General features: G+C 32.7%; 1 protein-coding gene across 1 annotated transcript; it reads right to left on the bottom strand.

Moving 5' to 3' along the window:
* Positions 1–10119: 10119 nt before the first annotated feature.
* Positions 10120–14108, bottom strand: LOC141824933 (coatomer subunit epsilon-1-like). The gene is made up of 7 exons (XM_074712281.1): positions 13807–14108; positions 13625–13708; positions 12380–12531; positions 11613–11748; positions 11384–11539; positions 11183–11262; positions 10120–10393 (listed from the first exon to the last, which is right to left on the bottom strand). The coding sequence occupies exons 1-7, from the start codon at positions 14056–14058 to the stop codon at positions 10300–10302; spliced, it is 954 nt and encodes a 317-aa protein (XP_074568382.1). The 5' UTR covers positions 14059–14108; the 3' UTR covers positions 10120–10299.
* Positions 14109–15586: the final 1478 nt, after the last annotated feature.

Below are 15586 nucleotides of genomic sequence, written 5' to 3'. Positions count from 1 at the left end.
TCTAGATCTTATCTCTTCACAATCGCTTCTCGTAGATTATGGCGGAGCTCTCCTTGTTACGTGCGGAAGGACACTAGTTCAGCCTTGGCCTGAGCAATATCCTTTTTGAAAGTCTTGGCCTCTGCTCTTGCCTTGTAAACCTCTTCTTCTAACACTTGAAAGGTGGCCCGGGCCTTCTCTAAAGCTTGCTCCATTTGATGAATCTTCTCGGTTTGGAGCTCGATCTCTTGGCTCAGTTTATCTGTCTGAACCCAAGCTACCTCAGTATCAGCTTGAGCTTTCTCTGCAGTAGCTGGGTCTCCTCAAAATCTCTAGTTGGTTGAGTTAACTGATTCTTGAGCTCGACTACCTAAGCTTCTAGGTGATGATGCTCTCGAATATAATGGGGCAGCAGGCGATGAAGCTTTCTATGCTCCTTCCAAGTCTGTGTAAGCATGAAAAATTAGTGTGCCCATTGAGGAGTTCACTCAGACTCTCTAAGCCCATGCGGGGCAGGACTTTGGTTTCATACTGGCGAATCTCTTCCACATTATGCCTAGAACGTTCCTCGCTCTCTTTTGAGGAAGCTCGAGAAGCCCTAGGAGGAAGGGTGTGACAACCCTAGATTTGATGGATATGTCATGATTAGGGTTGCAAATTGATTTAGATTATTGAAAACCCACAATTAATTCAAACAAATGAAGTATAGGGGTCTCGAGTCATATTTTTCCAAGGGGCTAATAGAAAATTGTTTAAACTGAGCTTTCATGTCGTTCTTTTTGGATTTTCCAGATATAAATGGGTTTTGGGTTTTGGAATGAAATGACAAATGATGGAATGAAACCTATTCTTGAAGCTGATACTATCAAGCAAGAAAGCTAGAGTGGCAAAACCTAACACTGAAGTAAATGAAAAAGAAACAAATGCAACAATCAAAAGCGAGAAACATGAAATCTAAGAATAGGTCTAACAAGCAATTGTATGGATTCAATCTAAGGCAACAATGCAAGAAATAAAATTCAAATACTGATGCATGAACTCAACACACTTTAAACTAATGAAAGATGAATTAACTTCATAAACAGGTAAGCAAAAATAGTTTGAAAAATTCAGCTAAATGGAAAATGCAATCTCGTGAACACAATAACAATTGTAGGGCACAAACTCAACTACATGAATTAAATGCAATGAACATCAACTACACTAACCACATAAGCTAGCTAATTATAATCTGATACGCAACCAAAAAATTGGCACGGAACAGTACCCTATGAAATAGGAATGAAACAGATTCAAAGAGTAATTCAAATCAGAGAATTCAACAACTCAAACTAATGAATTAAACAAGCAAATTGAATTTAAAGAACCGTTGACAGCCAGGTTAAACAATCCATAGGTTCAGAATTGAAATTAATAGAAACAAACTAAGACAGGAATAAACAGAAACAAAACTATCAGCTATCAGAAACTCGGATTCTCCCTTCCATCTCAATCTCCTCCTTGCCGTCACACAAGGCCTGATAGATGATCAGAAATCCCAGAGAAACAGCTCTAAATCTTGGCTCAGCTTGCTCTGAATCAACTCCAAACAACGCGGTATCAGAAACCCTCCGAACCAGCGCCGAACAGAGCAAATCCTGATTCTGGAAATCTAGCCAAACTTCTCCAAATTGCTTGCAATGCGATGCTCGGAAACCTTCTAGGACCCTTGGAGAACCCCTCCTCACGACCTTGATTGCTCCGATTGATGAAACTTGAAGAACCCAGCTGAAACACCATGGTGGAACCGAGCTCTGGCGAGACCCTCACCAGCGCTCCCGATCGCGATTTACACCAAACCGAGGTTGTAGATTGCCTTCTGGAATCCGGAAGTTAATTTGGAAGGAAGAAATCTGGAGTTTTGGCCGCGCGAAAGCGATGAAAAAAAATGCGAGGAGGAAGACGGCGCTACAGTGTTAGCGATTTTTCTACTGTGCATTCCTCGTTAAAGCTAGGTTCTGGCGATTTGAATTGAACCAGGTTCAGCTCTGGTTCAGTGCTGGTTCAGCCTGGTTCAGCTCCGGTTCAGCATTGGTTCAACCTAATTAGCCCCTGATTCAGCCCAATTTAGCTCCGGTTCGGCTCTAATTCACATGGGTTCAACTATAATCAACTTGAGTCTTGATCATGAGGTTGGTCAATCACTTGGTCAATTTTGGTTGGATTCGATCTCAATTTGGCTCGATCTTGGTTCCACTTGAGCCCTACAAAGAGTTAAATTCAATTAATACCAAATTAACCATCAAAATCACAGAAATTATGATCAATCATTTAATTATACCACATACCACAAATGCAATCAAATCATATCCATTAAGCATTTAATTTTTTTGAAAGAACCCAAATTGAATCAACAAAATACAATAAAACCCTAGCTTATCAGGGTGCTAGGTAGTGTGGGTCCTATCTCGGATGCAAGGTGTGGTCCAACGACTCAGTCTTGTTTCGAAGCTGGGGCTGGCGCATTATGCTTATCATGACGGTTTTTGGTGCGACCTTCAGGAGGCAAACTTGTTAAAGGAAGGGTTGCCAAAGGAATTGATGACATTCGGACTCAAGCTAGTTCAGTACAAAAGGATTTCGTTATCCACCAAGGTGTTCATGTTGAACTTCAGGCCCGTTAGGGTATCAACCGCAGACAAGTTGGCGGACTCTAATTTACACTAACCAAGGGCTAGTTGTGGAGGCATTTCAAGGCACCAAGCAATGGACCAGGTATAAGGTTGAGGGAGCTTGATAAAGAAATATCTATTCTCCCATCCCTTATGGGAGGTTGGGTATTTATCCAGAAAGTTACAATCCAACCTCACTGCGAAGTAAACTACACCGGGCTCTCCTCTCTTAGGATTGAACAAGTAATGAAAGGTGGTGGAATCAAATGGAACTTGATATATTTGGAAATGATAGTCACTATAGATCAAACGATAGGAGTTCGGGGCAAACTTAATAAACAACACTGAAAATAGTTAGCCAGGTCTTGGAGAAAAGAAGGGATAGGAAACCTAAGACCGTTGGCTAATTGATCTTGAAAGAAGGTAACGTAACCTAGTGATGGCTCGTGGGGATGATGTTCTGGGGCCGAAATCCTAATACAATAGTCTAAGGGAATGTCATATAATTATCTGAGCAGAGCAACAGCTATCACCGAAGGTAAACACAGATTGTTGGATCTCATACTAGGGAACCGACGCATCGCCAACAATGATGGGAGAATGGAGAAGGCAAGACAGACGGGAGAATGAAAAATTCAAGACAAATAGGGGAAAAGAAAAATGGATACAACTAAACTTATGATTGTCGTCGAGCGTTAGAGGAAGAAGAATATACAGGAGAAGACGAGCGCGAATGAAAGTGACATGATTCAGCGACGTTTTGATATATCTTGAAAATCACACAAGAAGGCTATCACATTCGCTCACTGAATCGTCAGATGAGGATAAAGAACGGCAAGATCTCATCTTAGTTGTCGCATCGTACGGCCTAGTCAGGAGTATCGTGGTATAATCTCTCTCCTTAATGATTGTTCAAATGATGTCTCGGACGACGTGATGATTCAAATTCAACTATCAGATGCTAAACCATATAAACGAGAGATCAACATCACCATCCGATTTGCGATCACGTTAGCAGGATCATTTTTCCATGTTGCCACCATTAACGCGACAAGGTATTCTCGCAGCTCGAAGAAGATAGAGCACGCCATCATCAATGCAGCTGTGAAATATGTCAATGATAAGGCTAATAAGTGATTTAGCGTATCTCCAACATTTAATGCAATATCTCCTCTCCTCAGGAATGACAACCTGACCAGTAAGGTGTCATTCGACACATTTTACCGCTACTCACATAGTCCAATCAGTCGGACTACGCCTCTTTTGACTAGACTAATTGGGGAAGTTTGTGATACGGCAGAAATCCAAAGTTTCCATGTGACCCAAGATTTAGAATGACGTGGAGTTATTAGGCAAGATCAAGGAGGATTAGATAAATCTCAGAGGGTGGCCCGTTAGCAACCTCAGCATCCGGTCCTAACCTCAGCATCTACTGGATCTCATGCGCCAACCTCATCTCAACCTCTGGTCATAATCTCGGCGTCTACTGGATTTCATGCGTCGACCTCATCTCAACTTCGGGTCTCAACCTCAGCCTCTACTTGGTCTCATGCCTCGACTTCATCTTAGTCTCAGGTCCCGACCTCGACATCTACTGGATCTCATGCGCCGACCTCATGTCAGCCTCGAGTTCTGATCTCGACGTCTACTGGATCTCATGTGCCAACCTTATCCCAGCTTCGGATCTCGACCTCGATGTTTACTGGATCTCATATACCAACCTCACTTCAGTCTCGGCTCCCGACCTCAGTCTCTACTTGGTCTCATCCGCCAATCTCATCTTAACATCGGGTCTTTCATCATCTATTTCTAGGTTGACTCCATAAAACTAAGTCATCCATAAGATCAAGAAACCATAAGATTGTTTCCCTTAGAAAAAAAGGAGAATATCCCAGAAGACATGGGTAATTGGAACATATATATTAGATAGTATAAATGGTAGCACATATTTAGGAACATATCTTAAACGGATGATAATGTTTCAGAGATGAGAACTCTCAAAAAGATTGTCCATATCCATGGGCATAGGTATGCATATACACAACCCTAATTTCCCTTAGTCTTTAAACTCCTCGCAGAATCCTAACTTAAGCGTGGAGTGGCTTGTCGGGATCCACCTTCGATGCCCTTCTAACTCTTTTTTGAGTGTTTTTCAGATCCTTTAATCCTCTTCGACGACTATGTCTTGGGAGCATGCACGGTAGTCAGTTCATTGACTGATGGCTTGATCATCCACTGTATTTGATCAAAACAATCTTTATGCCCGAATATATACTTAAGACTTCTGGACCGAATCAACAACCTTGTTTATTATATTTAATACTTATTTTACTTTATCATTTGTGATTGTTCTACTTACAATTGTAAGAGATTTCTCCACCTTTGAAAAAGTTTCATAAAAGATAAGCATAGTGGACTTGCTCTAAGTACATAAGCCTTTAAGTAGCACCAGGGGCGGAGCTAGGATCTTGATTCACTATAGGCAACAATATAATATAATTAATAAAATAAAATAAATATATCAAATGTTATAATTATAAAGCATTATAAAATAATTAATTTATAATTGTTCTTTTCGGATCTTTAAATTTTAAAACTTTTATACAATAACTTTATTATTAACTGTTAGAAATATATCCTTCTTTACATATACAATAAAACGTGAACATATACTTTAGAGTTTTTGCATATTGTATCAAGTTGATGTTTGCGTATTGTATCAAATCTATTGTATTCATAATTAATATCCTAATCTTTTTTTGTAACGTCGTTTAAAATATCTAAGATATTTTACTTAAAATATCTAAGACATATTTCATTAAGTGTAAATTGAATACAAAATCAAATGAAAGTATTGACTTTAATAAATTAAATATCTCAATTTTTTAAAACTTAAAATACTACTACTTGCTGGTAAAACTAAAGCTTAAAGGAGTCAGAAGAGCACACATCCAATAATCCTTTCGACCTCATATCAACGAAGCTATGAAAATAGTTGATGGAGCAAACAAATCAGCCGGTATATCAATAACAGAGAGGAAAAAAACTGAAAGAGGATGAAATAGAAGTTGAATGAAGAGAGATCCCAATAATAAATCTCTCAATGAGGCATCTTCCTAAAGCGGCGCATACAAAAGGACACAATAGATCCCAATAATAAATCTCTCAATGTAGGCCCAGTGTGGGCAGCCTCCGCCCTTGAGTAGCACCCTAAGAGTGTGAACCAAGTAAACTCAGTGTTTCTTTTTTTGTCTTAAGTTCTATTTATTATTCCACTATACATACACTAACTCTGTAGACAAGGAAGAACGAATATGACTCAAGAACAACAAAAAGTAACTCATGACTATCTAGAGGATAGACATTATACTTTTTGATAGATGATGGAGATATAAGAGCACTTATTCTTTAGGTGCTCCGATTACGAACCCATGCATGAGGATCAGAAATTGATTATATATGGAATAGGAGATGTTTACCTATAGAAGAATGTTACGAGTATTTGTGCATTATCTCCGTGATGGATGTTTATTAACCAAGGCAAGACACCTTATTGTGTCTGTTTTGATATACCTTGTATGGAGGGTTAGAGATAATAATTTTTTTTATAAGGATGAGTTGGATAACGAGTGGAGTGTGCAAATCCATTTTTATCAGACATTGATAATGTATTCTGATCTAGTAATTCATCAAATATGAAATACTATTAATCTTCAGATATTGTACCATGATATGTGGATATACATTTTACTTATAAAATAAAAAATAATTTTAAACAAAATTGTTAAAACGGTATTGAAATAATTTGATCACTTTAACTAAATTGATTTTTTAATGTAATAATATTTAGAGAGTAATTTTGCTTTATGTATAATAATTTTAATTAAATTCATTATAACATACTAAAATAAAAGTATTTTAAAAATATATAGATGACTATTTAATATTTTATAAATCTAAACCTTCTTTTTAATGATAATGAAAATTAAAGATGCCCTAAAGTATTCTTTAAATAATTTTAATTTGAAATTAATGTCCATACAGAAAAAGATTATTAGAACTCCAAATTTTAAACAATATTTTAAAAAATTAAACTAAAATATAATTGAGAGGTGTTAAAATATTCTTTTTATAATTGTTTTACTTAAAATTATTTTCCAAAAAAATTAAAAGCCATTTTTAATAAATATAAATATGTCAACTACTGATTAATAATTAAATATGAAGTAGAATATAATTTTTTAGTGAAGAATAATTTGTAAATGAGATTTGGACACATTTTGAGAGAAAAAAATCATGGAGAAAATTAAATTTAAGATGAGTTTTAGTTTAAAATTTTACAGGGACGAATATGATAAATAATAATTATTCAATATATTATATGATAATAATTTAAGACCAAGTGATGAGGACTAAAACATGATTATCTTTAAAGATAAATTTTTAAATATTTTATTTTATTAATATTTTTAATTAGTAAATGGATTAAAAATATTATTTTCATTTTAAAAAAGTACTTCAGTTTTAAAACATTTTAAAATAACATTTCATCCTTTTTTCATATTTTTATTTTAATATTAGTATAAAAACTTTAATTACATTACTATAGCGTGTAGTATTTTTATTTAAAATTATTATAGTATAAAATAATTTTATAAAATTATAATGAGATGACGGACTATTTTAATATTTTATATATCTAACCGTTCTTTTTAATTATAACGAAATAAAGGACGTCCAAAAGTACTCCTTAAATAATTTTAGTTTGAATTAATGTCCATGGAGAAAAAATACTTTTAGATCTCAAAAATTTAAAGAATATTTTAAAAATTAATTAAACTAAAATATAATTGAGAGGTTTATTAAACTATTCTTTTTATGGTTGTTTTTACTTAAAAGTATTTTCCAAAACATATTAAAAGCCATTTAAAAAAAATATAAATTATATATATATCAACTACTGATTAATAATTAAATATGAACTAGAATATAATTTTTTTAGTGGAGAATAATTTGTAAATGAGATTTTGACACTTTTGGGGGAGAAAATTAATTTTAACAGAGATTTAGTTTAACATTTTATAGGGACGAATTTGATAAATAAAAATGTTTAAGACTTTTGGACAAAATATTCATTCAATAATTTATTGATTACATGATAATAATTTAAGACCAAGTGGTAAGGACTTGAATACGATTATCATTAAAGAAATTTTTTTTAATATTTTATTGTATTAATATTTTTAATTAGTAGATGGATTAAAAATATGAATTTGTGGGCTCCAAAAATTGTGAGAAAAATTAAAAGAGGAACCTTTAATAAGTTTTCATTAAAAAACTATAATTTTAAATAATATTAAAATATTTTTTATATAAATACTTTTATTTAATATTATTATAAAAACCTTAATTAAAATTATTATAATATATAATAATAATAATTTTAATTAAATCTAATATTGTACTACTTATACGTTGTAACAACTGTCCCAAACTGTTATATAATTTTAAATTAAATTATTAAAATAATATTAAAAATAAATTTAATTAAGTTTAAGTAATTTGAATTAAATTATCATTTTTAAATATAATAAAATTTTAGAAATAATTTTGTTTTATATTACAATAACTTTAGCAAATCCATTATAATATGCTGAAATAAAAATATTTTAGGGTGAAAAAAATTTGAGATGGCGTGCTATTTTAATATTTTATAAATCTAAACTTTTTTTAATAATAACGAAAATAAAGAATGTCTTAAAGTACTCCTTAAATAATTTTAGTTTGAAATAAATGTCCATTTTTAGATCTCAAAAATTTAAGCGATATTTACAAAAATAATTAAATTAAAATATAATCGAGGGGTTTATTAAAATATTCTTTTTATAATTGGTTTTACTTGAAGTATATTCCAAAACAAATTAAAAATCATTTTTAATAAATATAAATGCGTCAACTACTGATTAATAATTAAATAATGGTTCGATCATATCGAATTTTAAAATATGCACCAAGATTTTTTAAAAGAAAAAAATATTTTGCAGAGATCTCGAGAAATAATTTTCTTAATTTTTTATAAATTTAATAATTTCGAGGTTAAAAGGTTGGAAACTAGTGCTCTTAGAGAAACAATTTAATAAAATATAAAAAAATAATAAGTAATAAATTTGACCTCCATATTTTAATATTTCAATTTGAACCATTAGCAATTAAAATATAATTTCATGTATTAAAAAAAATCAATATCAATCAATTATTGGCTGGCTGGTAATTAAATAATATAATTGCAAAAAAGAAAAATGATCTTCACATGTATCGAGGAGTTTGGATTAGGACATGAAAATAGATAGTGCCGTATCGGTGGGAAACTAATGGCCACTAAAAAAACATTAAGTTCTCAAATTTTAAAATATTAGTAAATTTATATTTGAATAATTCAACTTGTTTATTTTAGCTATTTTTTATTTCATCTTTATCAGTTTTTAATTGTAAAAACATATACAGCATATTAATTTTAATAAATTAAGTTCTTAATTTGTGCATTATTTTATATTGGTTTCCTTTGTAATATTTACTATATAAATTGATTATTTATATTAAGTTAATGTTAGTTGGAAACTAGTGGTCCGAAGAGGAAATATTAAATTATAAAAAAAGACAAGTTGAATCGACAAATTATTTCTAAAAATATTTTGAAAATATTCGATTTGGCTTTTGTGACAAATTATTTATTTCAGTTTTTTATTAAATGAGTTTCTAATTTAGTTATTGATACATTACTTAGATGACTCAGAACCAGATAAGATTTTGATTTTTTGAAGACATCTTAATCCGATTATATATATTTATATATATATAATAAAATATCTAAAATGTATATTTTAAAATAACAAGAATATTTTTCTACAATTATAAATATTTTTATTTAGATTATATATCTTTTAAAAAAATAGATAATTCACAATTATATCAAACAACCTAATCCTCATTTCACATATCATCATATCAAAGACAACAACCACTCCTTAATAATTTAATACAAAAAGAATAGACGAATGAAGAACGACAACACAACCTCCCCTCAACATAAATACACATCTTTCACTTCTCCAATATAAAATTTCTAATTCCGTCTTGCTCGATATGGGACCGACGAAGCTAACTAGACCTATCCCATCACACCATAAAAATGGACCGACCAAGCTAGACTATGCCCCACCCAATCTACCCATTTTGACACATCTAGATATGCTTTGTGTTAGAAGTTTTTTTAAGGGATATTTACCAAAAAGAAACTATGTAGAGGAATAAAATTTTCCTTTAAAAAAAATTAAAAGAAACTAGAGGCCATAAAAAACATTAAATCTCAAATAAAAAACAGTCGAATCATACACCGATATCTAGTTAATTGTTGGATCATTTGTTCCAACTGTATTTAATGATGCTTCTGACTAGTATGCAAATTAATATACCGAAGAGAAGTCGCAGATTCGAAGTCGATATTTATTTGACAATTCAGCTTTGCAGGGATACCAACATTGAGATCCATAAGAGCTCTTTAGTGATAGAGATGAAACAAGCATTACAATCACAAAACAACACCGAAATAGGATTGAGAATAAAGCGGAGACGGTGCCGAAATCACTTTTGTGATCGATAATGTCAAGTTTCACGCAGAAGATTCAAGAGCTTTATCAAGGTTTCCTTCAGGTGCTACTAGGCGCCTCGCAAGCACATAGAGTGGGTGCAGCAACTTTAGCTGACTGCAGAATCAAAGCACAAGGTAACTAACAGCTATCGGAAGCAGGATGATATCATTTGAGGAGAAATGGCAAACATAACAAAAACACACTAGAATTCAAGATGCATGTTAGCTTGTCTCCAGTCCTATAGGCCGAGAGTGGAATTATGTGAACAGCCACATAATGGAAAACCACTTTCCAATTTGGTTCAGAGAGCACAAGTTGAAAATTCTTCATTTTCTTTTGTGTAAATTCCACATTAATGAATCATCCCCGTCTCACTTGGATTTGATCTCTCTCTTTTAACTCGATATGTGTGAGCACCTGATATCCATGAGGGTTCACCCACCCTGATGATAGTTCCTTTCAATTGCACTTAAAATCTCTATTTCTGCAAATATGTTACATGTTTCCAGTGTTGGTTCCTGTGGATTAATATCTCACTCCTGAACCCTTTAAGTCATAATAACTTGGGCCATTAATTATGTGTTCCATAAATCTGCTTAAGAGGGTCATTTAAAGATAGAAACATCATGGACAAACGAAAGAGTCAATTCAGACAAAGCATGGACTTTTCTAATGTGGCTCATATTGGGATGTAATCAACAGGTATTGCTCGTGCCACTGTGCTAGTGCTAACCACCATGTGAAGCATGCCAGCTACCATAAAATGATGCCATTAGTTCACTGGTATCTAAGTTTTGCAAAGCTTTTAGCTAAATGTAGAGTTGAATAATATTCACAAGTCAGTGGCTTTTACCTCTAAGAATTTCATTAAAATGGTTGAGAAAAAGGATATAAATTCCTTACTCGAGAAATGTTGTTGAAGTCTTGCCTCGGTGGAGACTGCAAACAGCAAGGTTAGCAAGAGCTGCTGCATCCTTTGTATCCTGAAATCAGAGTTCTCATATAATTTACCACTCCAAGTGGAATTTAATAGTTACATTATCATTCATTAAACCATAAAAAGACAGTTCTTTAGTGAAACAAACCACAAAATTTCAAATTTACCTTGTTAAGTGCTTCAACAAGTAAGGATTCAGCTTCATCAAAGCGGCCCATGCGCATACAACAGACAGCCTTACCATTTAAAATTGTTCCAGTCATCTGATATTTCTCAGACAAGTCTTGGTAAATTAGATAAGCTTCCTCTATTTTAGAACCACCCTGAACCACAAGATAATCAGATGAAACTAAATAAATGTCTTGCTGCAATCACTTGATTACAAATGAGCCTTACCGCTGCCAAATCTAACCATGCATTTGCAAGTTGGGTCAGCACATGGTCCTCATCAATTTGTTGCATGATTTTAAGTTGTTCCTCAGCACAGTCTAACCGGTGCATTGTAATGTATATCTGAACATTCAGTGCATGCCTGAAAATAACAATTAAATCCAGTCATGATTCAGAAGCCATTCACAGATTAGCTGCAATAAAGAAGCCGAATTGAAACTTCAGTAGCCACCTTTACCTATTTTTACATAGCCTAGCTGTTCTAAAGGTCCATATAAGGACTATATGGTCAAAACAATTATAGTTTTTGACTACATGAAATATGGTTTCCAAGCGCAACTGTTTAAAGCAAATGAGCCCAAATTTACAACAAGAGAGTCCCTAGTGCTTGAATATTCAATGTTAGTGTTATTGAGAATATGAAAAAAGAAAAATTTTATGAAGCTGTTGCATAAGAGTCCCTAGTGCTTGAATATTCAATGTTAGTGCTATTAAGCATATGAAAACAGAAGAATTTTATTAAGCTGCTGCAGTACTCGATACAGGACTTAATAAGCAGCAGAAATTCGAGGCCGAAATTAAATGTGATTTCTGTAACTTTCCATGAATAAACCATACGATTTCAAGCAAATCAATTCGTGCGAGCTTATTGAGAAGGTTATAGTTATGTGAAGTGAAACAGAATACAAACTAGCAGATACTTCTTACATGTGAGGCACCAAATTATACAAGAATAGGCATTTATCCCAGATGAAAAAAAAGGTAGCACCCACAGTTCCATGGTTCCTCCAGCATTGGTGTGTTCGAGTGCCTCATCATAGTCTCGTTCATGCATGTATATGATCCCAGCAATCAGTCGAAGGACAGGATTGTTGCATGTTGCAGCATCACTTAACAACTCCTGGATACTTGAAATAGCATCTTCCTAAATAATTGAAAATATGACAAAATAAGCACAATGAGAGTCCATGACTGGTGAATTTATTATTGAAAAATGATGAAAATAGCTATTCTCCATGTTTAAGGGGGGAAAGATCAAAAAGATTCCTGAAAATTTTAGATATGACTTTTAGCATAAGATTTGCAAAATAAACATCTATAATTAGAGTATCAACCAAAGAGCAAATTTTGACAAGCAAAGAGAAATTCTTGGAGTGATGAAATGCAAAAACATAAATGTAGTCTTTGCACAACATAGTAGAAACTGAGAGGAATATAATTTGAAGATAACACTCTAATTGACAGAGAAACAGTGTGAGTTGTGGCAAACGAATTTCTTGAAGAGCATCTTTAACTGCTGCATTATAAATACCATCCTAGTTTCAAAATTTTTCTCAATCCTTGTCTTCAATCATAATTTCTTTTTTCCACCAGTTGTTTTCACAATTTAGCATTTCAAAAGTGGATTTGATTTATAGAGAGAATTTGTATCTATTCTGTGGAGTCCATTGAATTTCAAAATTATGTAAATTTGTGATAGTTAAAATAGCATGTTGAAATTAATATTCTTTGTCATTTTGATAGATATTGTATGACAATAAAGACAGACCTTGTGTCGTCATCGAGTTCAAGGGATATGTTTCCCGTGGTTGAATAAGCATAATCTGCTTGCCAAGAATTGTAATCTCCCATCAAAAATGATTCTGTTTTTTTTCCCTACTAAACGCTCATATTGTCAACACAATAAATTATTTGGTTTTCATTGTTACACATTGTTACAGTTACTTATGATTTGAAAACTAAAATCGCATGGATTAAATTGCTGGGTTAGTCTATGAACATTTCTTAAGTGGTGACAAGCAAAGCTGCTGGAATACCAGAAGATAACTACTAGTTTTGCCAATCAAATTTGCTATTTAGAGATTAAAACAAAAATATCATGAAGGTGGAGTAACCTGAATCTCGATTTTGCATAAGCGTCCCGGATAGAAAAAAAACACGACCAAAACGTTGCAAATCAGGCCTATGCAATTCAACATATGATTTCCACATAAGAAAAAAGGAACGAAAACTCAAACCTTGCTTCCAGATAGGTAAATGGAGAGCAACTTAACAGCTTGGAGGGAAGTTGGAGCCGATGAATCGATCTCATCGATGACAAGCTGCAAGGACCCAAGAATCTAGTCAGAGAAAGATAAAAAGTCGCACGAACAAAAACGGATCCAAAGGAAGGGGTAGTGATAGGGAACGTGGAAACAACCTTGTAAGACCCTAGGGCGATGTGGGAGCGGTGGACGATGACGTCGCGCTCGAGGGCGTCGTCGGCAGGGAGGCTAGGGATGTCACTGCTGTTGATGGCAACCTGGTAGGCGCCCAAGTAGAAACTTTCGCGGAGGCTGAATAGGAGGTCGGCAGATGTCGTCATCGCCGCCGATTTGTGGTGCCGCTGCCGACGGAGACGGAGACCGGAGATCGGAGATCGAAGAGGAAGGTGAGCGAGTTTCCGCTTCATCTCTTCCCGAGTTCCGAGCGTAGTGGGCCGGATTTGAAAATATATATATAAAAAAAAAAAGGTTTCATTCTTTGTTAAAATTTATAAATAAATTTTTTAAAATATATAATACTATTTAATCGTTTTAAATATATTTTCCCTCGTCAATTAGGGTTACGAAACTAATAAAGATTTTTATTTTTTTTATAATTCAAAAATCTAATTTTAAGATATGAATTTGATCCTATAAAATTTTTTAATTAATCATTAAAATAAATTTTAAAAATATAAAATTATCCAACGCTCATAGTCGAACTTTCTACTATCAATCAACATATAACGAAAGAGACAATGATGAAACGGTAGTCAATAACATAATAACATAGAGCTATATCTATGATAAGTCTCCGAGGCAATGATGCAACGGTAGGACATTCAGATTGTGACTTAGGGATCCGTGGTTCGATCCCCAGCTACGGCGTATTTGTAAGAATTTTCTTTTAAATGGGGAACGTAATCAAAAGATGTTGGGCATCAGATTGATCGCTATTTAGGGAGGAATGAAAAAAAAAAGAAAAATAAGAATTTACATTTAATATTAAGTATGTTTAATTTAGATAAATATTTTTTAACTAAAATATAAATAGATTTTTCTTCCTTAATTTATAGACTTATCATAGTTCAAAATCGATAATTTGACGGTTCGATAATTTAGAACCGTCGAAGTTTACCTTTAACCTTAACTGCCCAACCCATTTACAATTCATCATATTTTTAAGATTATTATTATTTAAAAATTATAAATTTATGAATATATATATAATGATTTATACTTATTTAAATAAGTTGTATATGTATTTTTTTACTATTTTAAAATAATATTTTAAATTTTAGAAGTATCATCTCGGATACTTTTTTATATTTTAGGTATCAGAACTTTCTTCTCAAGTTTATCATCGATAAAATTGAATATCCTATCAAAATTATAAATCTTTTTTTTTCATTACATTATAATTGAAGAATTGAAATAGAAAATGATTGAAATTTCAAAATTTAAAGTAAGAATATAATATGAAAATGATGAAATTATTTCTTTATTAACGAAACTATTGATAAAATATCAAACAATCTCAATTAAAAAATAAAAATAAAAAATCACTCTTCCTGGTGATCAGAATTACTTTTACTCTTTCTCTCTAACCTTTAAATCATATTAGTATAACAAACCGTTATATACAAAGTTTTAAAAAATTACTTACTCGTGTACGTTTCTTTCAACTATTAAAAATAATAATATAATTAAAAAATTATTAATTAATTATTAAAGAATTAGCTAATATATAAAAATATTATAGCCTAGTTGGTTAGGATATTTAATTCTCATTTGTAAGGGCATCTCCAATAGGAGATATTTGGAGGGGATATTTAGAAAAATATCCCCATGCATCAAATATCCCCTATTGGAGGGGGATACTTGATGGGTGATTTGAAATCACCGGGCAAAGAGTTTTGCCCGGTGATTTCAAATACTTTATTATAAAAATATATA

This window comes from Curcuma longa, chromosome 3 (genome assembly GCF_044706935.1).
Source record: "Curcuma longa cultivar G26 ecotype Majalengka, Jawa Barat chromosome 3, ITB_CL_G26_1.1, whole genome shotgun sequence".
NCBI lineage: Eukaryota > Viridiplantae > Streptophyta > Magnoliopsida > Zingiberales > Zingiberaceae > Curcuma > Curcuma longa.
Note: the sequence above shows the minus strand (reverse complement) of the source record. Positions and strands in the feature narration are given on the sequence as shown.